Source organism: Hoplias malabaricus, chromosome 1 (assembly GCF_029633855.1).
Source record: "Hoplias malabaricus isolate fHopMal1 chromosome 1, fHopMal1.hap1, whole genome shotgun sequence".
In the NCBI taxonomy this organism is placed as follows: domain Eukaryota; kingdom Metazoa; phylum Chordata; class Actinopteri; order Characiformes; family Erythrinidae; genus Hoplias; species Hoplias malabaricus.
Window position 1 is genome coordinate 79,087,616 of NC_089800.1, and position 8,398 is coordinate 79,096,013.

The following is an 8,398-nucleotide window of genomic DNA, read 5'->3' on the forward strand; positions in this document are numbered from 1 at the left end:
GAAACTAGAGCAACTTCTCAGGTGTTGGGCGTGGTAAAGAGTTAAGGCTAAGGTTCCCTGGCACATCTCCAGTAACACAGGCGGGGATAACGCGATCAGGCCCAGCAGAGAACTACAGATCCCCTAAAGTAGCAAAGTTTTGAAGTGTTCCTACCCTCCTCCAAAAGCTACATAGTGCAGTTTCTGCAGTGCTGAGCTCATAGTAGCAACTTGAGCGGCTCTGTTCTCCCAGTTACAGATTTTGAAGCTGTAAATTAGTATTAAATACTAATAAAATATTGTGGCGGCTCCTGGACACTTGATGGAGCTGGGCCTCAATGGGGGAGCTCCCAGCCTGCATCACGCTCCCCCTGCACTCAGCTGTTGCAGTGACACTGACGTGGTGGTGTGTTAGTGTGTGTTTTGCTGGTGCGAGTGGATCAGACACAGCAGTAGCTGCTGGAGTTTAAACCCCTCAGTGTCTGGACTGAGAATAGTCCACCGACCAAAAACATCCAGCGTCCTGTGTCACTGATGAAGGACTAGAAGACGACCAACACACACTTTGCAGCGACAGATGAGCTACTGTCTCTGACTTTACATCTACAAGGTGGACCAACAAGGTGGGTGTGTCTAACAGAGTGAACAGTGAGGCGAGGATAAAACCCAGGATCTCAAACCTCTGGAGCTTGTTGACACTATGTAAGACATGTTCATATATTATCTTTGATCATGTGTCATACTGTCACCATTTTGTCACTGATCAAATGGCACCTGAATATTGCAGTAGGAAGGTTTGTGTTACGTCAAGCTGTATCACCCACAACATGACCGGGTCATCTTCCTTAGATAAATAGCTCAAAGGAACAACAAGGACACGCCTAGTCTCCACACAAGTCGTCTTAAGTTTCCAAAAGATGCTGTACTTTTCACCATGAAAACTGAACATTTATACATTTTATGAATCAATGGCGTTGAGACACCCCTAATACATCCCTGTACAGCCTACTGTGCCATTCATTCCTACACAGGTGGTTTTGATACCTCTTGGCCGCTAGAGGGCAGCAACATACAACTAAGTGCTTATCAGGAGTAAGTGGGGAGTTGTTCAACTGATTCTATAGTTCTTCCAACAACGTGTTTACTGGTGACTCCAGACTAAACGATGCACGCTTTTAAACTAATTTCATTTTATTTGTGATTTTACAAAGATACAGAATTGCACGCACCAGCAGGTGATGTGTAATTTAATCAGCAGCCGTAAGATTAACTGCACTAGTCCAATGTAAATTCAAGAAGAAAGTATCTACACATAATAGGTTGTACTGCAGTGTTTCTATGTTGAAAATAACTTACAAAAAGTCAATGTGTGTCATACCTATACACTATATATCACACTAGCACATAAAATGTTAAATATAGAGGACATTCCTGACTATTTCCCAACCTCTCTTCATTCTTCAGTATTAAACAGACTGCTACAGACTATAGCTTCTAAAGTTACCCTAACAATAAATGGCATAGCAAGCAATTTCAGACACTGCAGCTTTGCAGACAGTTTTGAACTCATTAAAGTTGTGCTAGCATAGCCACGTGCTCTTCTTGGCCATTGTTTGGTGTGAGGTGGTCAGGACAGTGATCTTCTTCTTGTTTTTGGGTTCATATACATTAAACCTTGTTTTTAATACTATCATGAGGTTTTAGCCCTGGCTCATTCCTAGCCACCAGTCTTAGCTAAATCAGTCTAAAAGTGTAACTAAAGACCGGTCAGCTAAGACTGGTACATATCTCTGTGATTGTCTGCTCTGTACTATGCCTTCTTCAGAAAGAAATGTGGACTCTAACAATCTTTATACCTTTAGTATGAATCTGTGAGGTTAGCATGTTTTATGCTAACTGTAAAATAAAAGTAAAAAGCAAAAAATAAAGACAAGGGGTTTCGCAGGGTCCCTATTAGAGGAGGGCAGATCGACCCAAATATCGATAATATCGATACCAACGCTGGTATTGGTATTGAGCAATACTCGTGTAAAAAGAACAATACTCAAGCTTTCTTTCTCTCCCGCACGCAGTGACTGCTGCGTACGCGGATTCATGAAAGCCTACTCTCTGTCTGTGTGTGACGTAATGCAACCCCGTTAATTACGCCGTAAAAGTATAAATACCGCCATTTTTTACGCCGTTAAAATACCAAGATGCCGTATTTTACCAAAGCCAAACCAACGGCGTTAAAAGCGGCATTTTAAAATAATATAATGAGCTCCACGAAAGCCAATCCATTTGAACTCCAATCGTCCAATCACTGAGAAGATGAGACCAGCTCAGATCAATACAGAGCTCATTCATCTGCTAATAAACATTGTCTGAATGGCAGGTAACTGAATGATAATATTAAAAATATTAAAAATGAATGAATTAATCAGAACTTTAAGATGAGAAGAAGTCTTAAAGCTGCTATCCTGACCACCTCATGTCAAACAATGGAGATGATGTGAGTGTGTCACGACTCTTATGAGTTTATTCCCACTTCCAGGATTGGCCCGAGAGAGTGAAATCACTTAGAAAGTTGTTTCCAATTAGTTTGAATCAGTGTATTTATGTAAAAGTGGTTTTGTAACATCACAATTTAAATCAGGCTGTTTTTGGCAACTTCGTTTTCATATATACCGTTAACAGTGTTTACAAACTACTTCAAACTCAAAGAAGGAAAGTGTACATGTACTGTATGAAGTATGAAGTGTACTACATCTCTGTATTGCCCCTCGAATGTAGGGCTCTCAGAGTGACTGCACTCCTGCATTATAACCCTTCCCAGAGGCCTCGTCGTCTTCGTCCCACTTAAGCTCAAATGCGGTCTCTGTCAAACTCACACACAAAGTACATGGTGAGGGAGCAGGACACATCCACCCACTCCCCTGAAGACACCAGCTCCACACAGTCCTCATCCTCGTAGGCGTTATTGGGCTCTCCTTCCCTCCACCTGCTGAAGGTGGTCATGGGTGAGAGCTCCACGTACACAAAGTGGCCCTCCCGCTCCAGGTCATTAATGCCGATGTACACTCTGCTCAGGCCGGCCTCCGCGATGTACCCAGCGATGGCCCTGTTGGCAGCAGCATCTTTGGGCATGGCCAGGTGCCCGCCCCTGCCCTGGCAGTATGACTCAGCATCTCTGTAGCGCTTCTCCTCCTTCACCAGCAGATACACCTTGCTGTCTGTCTCTTTGATGCCAGCGACAGCTGCGGGGGAGGGCAGTGCTGAAAAGTGAGCACTTGTATTTCTGTAATCACAATGCAGCACCCAGCGTCCACAGCAGAGCAACGTCAAGTCCATTAAACTGTTTTAGTCAATGATAGATTAATCCTGTACGTAGGGCTGGACGATGTGGCCAAAATTGATATCACAATATATTTCTTAATTTCAGTCGATGCGATATACTTTCCAATATCAATACGAACAATTTAAAATTCACTGAAAAACTTCCAAAAACAAACAAAAAACATGACATCACCATTAAACATAAACCTATTGGCTTTATCAATATTAATATTTTGAAACTAAACTGTAAATTGAGTGCATGACATAATTACAAAATGTGTTTAAAAATCGTATCATTGTTATTGAGGCATTTTATATTGTGATATATATATTTATAGTGAATTATTGTCCAGCCCTAGGTGTGTGCTAACATTTGGACACCTCCGGTTAAATGTTCATGCGCATGCACATCTGTAATCAACTCCTTAGACAAGAAGGAAATGAAATGGGATGCTTAGGAGCACCTGCACAAGAACTTAAGATTACCACGTTCATATCCAAACATTAATAGAAGTGCTGTATACACTTTTTGCACTCTCTGCTTCCACAAACACTGTGCACTGTCCACCCCTGACCAGACAGGAGCACTTTGCAGTTCCACAATTACAGACTGAAGTCTGTTGCTCTGCAATCTGTTTGCCCACTATCAGGCCCCTATAGAACTCCCATAGAGCAGGTATGACTTGGTATGAATTTTAGCGCGCTGCAGTGACACTGATGTGGTGGTGGTGTGTTAGTGTGTGCTGTGCTGGAACGAGTGGATCAGACACAGCAGTGCTGCTGGAGTTTCTACTCACTGTCCACTCCGTTAGACACTCCCACCTCATTGGTCCACCTTGTAGATGTAAAGTCAGCTCATCTGTCGCTGCACAGTGTGTGTCGGTCGTCCTCTTGTCCTTCATCAGTGACACAGAACATTGTCGGCTGTATATTCTCAGTCCAGCAGTGACACTGAGATGTTTAAAAACTTCAGCAGCACTGCTGTGTCTGATCCACTTTTACTAGCACTACACACACTAACACACCAAGAATGATCCACCACCCGAATCATACCTGCTCTGTGGTGGTGGTGGTGTGGTCAGTGGAGCAGAGAGAATGGACAGAGAGTGTAGAAACATGGACGTGGTCATAAAGTTATAGTTGATCATTGTATATATGTTCAATTCTACATTAAAATGTACAAGAATTGTTCCCATTTCACAGAAAATGTCAGTAACATACATTGAACAGAGGTGCCCAGTTCTTGCGCACAGCTGAATAAAATATTTGGGAGATAACAGGCTTGTGTTGGTGTGTCTCTCCCTAGTACCAGGAGTGTCAGATTACATTCCAGGAGGGTTACACCAGGGCATGATTTTCCAGCAAAGCTGATTGTGTAAAGTGCTTTAGCGGTGTTGCTTAAGCCAGCTTCTTGCAGTTGATGAGCTGGACCAGGTGTGTTAAAGCAGGTAAACTCCAGAATCACATTTTAACACATGCTCTTATTGGTTTAAAGGAAGAAACTGTAGGTGTAAAGCTGCCATGGTGCATTGCAGGAACATACCATTTTTAATAAACTTCAGCTCATTGGTTAATTGCGCCACATGGTTATCCATTTCACCAATCATCTTCCTTAAGGGTGCACACTCACATGGGAGCCCTGCGGAGACAAATTACCAAACGCATTAACGAAATTTAACATTCCTCTCACACAAAAGATGCTAATTGCTCCCCCTTGTGGATTATTTATAGATTGCTGTATGTGAGTGACACATGAACTGCATCTTAGAATACAGCTTGAGAAAGACAAGTCAATTACTAATATGTGTCATATACTGCAGTAATGTATGATTGTTTTTCACTATGGTAATATGTTCTTTGTCTGTGTATATAATTCTTATATTCTTATACAGGAGGTCCTCGGGTTACATCAGTCCCGAGTTACGATGTTTCGAGACAGACTTATAGAGACAGTTTAGAACATAATTTCCTACCCACATACAAAAATTAGAGTGCAGTTTCAGCAGTGCTGAGCCTGGAGTAGAGACAACAGAGGCTGTCATTTTAAGGTAAAATTGCTATATCGTGTAGAATAAGTGTAGTGTTTCTTTGAGCCAAAGGAAAAAAAATCTGCACTTTCTCTGCCAATCCATTACCTGGGTCTCCATTCGAGCCCTTAGGTCCTGGATCTCCCATATCACCCTTTAAACCTGTAAAAAAGGTTGAGAGTCATAGTGACGTCTTACAAAACAGAAGACTGATTACTGTCTGAACTGTACTTCACTTTTTCAATGTCTTTACCTTTAAATCCAGAGGGACCCATTTTTCCGTATCGTCCCATGACCCCTTTTTGTCCTTTGATTCCGGGAGGACCTGAAATATTTAAACACTGCTGGTAATTTCATCGTTAAAGTCCAAATCAAAGTGTTAACGTTTCTAAGCAGGTCAAAGGAGGCTCTAATGAAGAATTAAATTCAGAGAAAAGGGCAGTTCCCCACTCTGACCCCCCCCCCCCCCCGCACCCCAGTGCAGCGTCACTTAATCCTCATTAAAGCTGTCGTAAACACTTGTCATCATTACTGCATTCTGGCCGCTGTAGCCAGATGACCTAAGACCTCGGAGACATTCTGGAGTTCTGCACTCCCTCAGTGTGATGAAACCCAGCAGAAACCCATGGTCATGTGACTGGTCAGGAGAATTCCAGTAGCACTTAGTGGTACACAGTACACAGTAGTAGTGCTTTTGTAATATTATGGTTTATTAGGGTCTATTAGTTATGAGAATGACATAATCATTAATTAATTATTCATATATCACTAAGGAAATCAGATATTATTATTATTATTATTATTATTATTATTACAAATATTAACATGCAGTTTATTATGGCTTCTCAATTATAAAATATTACCATTTTATGCATGTTATTTAACAATCTATACACAGTCATAGAGTACCTGCATCTCCAGGTGGTCCCACTCTCCCAGGTCTTCCAGGAGCCCCCTTTTCCCCCTTTTCTCCTGCTTCCCCTGTGAGAACATACATACAGAGTGTTAGTCCAGTCCCCTACGTGGCTTTACAGCTGTAGCAAGTGGTGGTAGACATTTACATTAAGCTGAGGCTGATGCTAGAATCTTGGGTAACGATTTATTGTGCATCCACCTCCCCTTTTTTTTATAGTGAAGCTGCGGGACCTCTGCTATTACCTTTGAGTCCAGGGACGAGGATTTGGACAGAGCAGGGTTCATCTGTCATGTGTTGACCATCAGCTAACCTCACCAGGATCAGACCCAACACGGTGACTAACAAACACGATGCCAGGTTTTCTCCAGTCATGCTGGGCACGCCCCTGATGGGATAAAGATCTGTACACACAAAGAACGTTTGAAACATCATTTAAACAGTGGAATGCATCTCCACAATCAGGGGGTGCTCATGTGTTTGTGTGTGTGTCTGTGTGTGTGTGTGTGTGAGTACTTGGGGAAACTAGTCTGGTAGTGAATAAGGCTCTGTTTGTCCACAACCACACACACACACACAGATAGTGTGAATGCGCAAAGGGCATCAGTGTCCACAATATGCGCTCCTTAAATTAGCTGTATTCACTAAGTGCGAGGGGTGTCTACATACATTTGGTCACATAGTGTAATTTAACTTTAGTACAAAGTCTTCTTCTCCAGAGTTGCTTGTAAATGTCCTTTTCATTACGCTAAGGTTTGAAAGCCAGTCACACACGATTATTCAGAGCCAATGGTTTATGCATATTCCGCACTGTGTGTAATTTATACAATGCTGTATGAATTCACATCGACTGCACCACAGAGCAGGCGGAATAATGGAGGGTGACTGCACCACCAACAGAAAAGCAAACTAGCTCAGCTCAAAGCGATGCCCACATCCTCTGGACACACAGAGAGAGAGAGAGAGAGAGAGAGATACAGAGAGAGAGAGATACAGAGAGAGAGACAGAGATACAGAGAGAGAGAGAGAGAGACAGAGAGAGAGAGAGAGAGAGAGACAGAGATAGAGAGAGAGAGAGAGAGAGAGAGAGAGAGAAAGAGATACAGAGAGAGAGAGAGAGAGAGAGAGAGAGAGAGACAGAGAGAGAGAGAGAGAGAGGTTGTGTTTACCAAGCAAATACGTAAAGCACAGCCCCATGCCAATCTTAATGCTCCACACTCACACCTTAGACCCTACATTTACAGTCAGAGCAGGTACAAAGTATAAGTCAAGCCTCTGGGGTCTAAGGGCATGTAACTGCACCTGACCTCCATCTGTTTCAAGTGCAGTTGTGTGATGTCACAAAAACCAACAGTTTAGCTCCATCCATTCAGATGAAGAGCAGCCGTTTTCATACAGAAGCATCATATCAGTGAGTAAGGCACAGTAGACCACCACTGATCGAATGTTCAGTCCCTTGAGCTTTTAAAGCTGTTGTAAGCCCCCCTTGTAGATGTACATTTCTATAAATTGAGACGCTGCTGGGGGCTAGAGTTTATCAGACACGCCTTGAACGACTGCTGCAGTAATATTGTAAAAAATGGACTCACCTTGTTCTGAAAGCTCAAATCCAGTGTGTGACCCACGCTTTTCTTCAGACTGAGGCCTGAGAGACTGACTCTCTGAATCTCTCTCTCTCTCTGGTGGTCCGCCTGGCACGGTTTGCCTCGTCTCTCACGACTGCAGTAAGGAACAGGCCACAGAGAGAGAGTGTGTACATAAACACACAGATAAGGCTGCCTCTGCTCCACTCCTCTCTGATTAGAGTGTGAGAAAGCAGGGCGGTCATTGACAGCTCCGCTCAGAGCAGATAGCCCCCAGCTCCAACTCAGAGATCAAAAACATTCTCTAAATTCATGAGCTTTTACAAAATCAGGATGTAAAACTACACAAACACCACTCATTTCAAACTTTAATCTTTTCTGTGTATTTGATCAGCTCCACTGACCATTCAGGGGCACTCTGTACGTGTTGCTCTGCATACTTTGTTAGCCCCGTTTCACCCTGTTCTTGAAAGGTCAGGACCCCCACAGAGCAGATATGACTTATGGTTCTATTACTTGGATTATTAGAAGTGGATCAGACACATCAGCGATGACTGGATTTTCAGTTGTTGGCTATTCTC

At 42.9% G+C, this 8,398-nt stretch overlaps 1 protein-coding gene across 2 annotated transcripts; it reads right to left on the reverse strand.

The window, feature by feature from the left end:
- Positions 1-1,182: 1,182 nt before the first annotated feature.
- colec11 (collectin sub-family member 11) lies at positions 1,183-7,984 on the reverse strand. 2 transcript variants are annotated; one of them, XM_066684426.1, is made up of 7 exons: positions 7,824-7,984; positions 6,480-6,638; positions 6,231-6,302; positions 5,575-5,646; positions 5,430-5,483; positions 4,838-4,933; positions 1,183-3,215 (listed from the first exon to the last, which is right to left on the reverse strand). In XM_066684426.1, exons 2-7 carry the CDS (start codon positions 6,607-6,609, stop codon positions 2,824-2,826), a joined length of 816 nt encoding a protein of 271 aa, XP_066540523.1. In that variant the 5' UTR covers positions 6,610-6,638; positions 7,824-7,984; the 3' UTR covers positions 1,183-2,823. The 2 variants fall into 2 exon arrangements, with proteins under 2 accessions (XP_066540523.1, XP_066540514.1); XM_066684417.1 differs by having other exon boundaries at positions 1,183-3,233.
- Between the last annotated feature and the right edge of the window lie 414 nt (positions 7,985-8,398).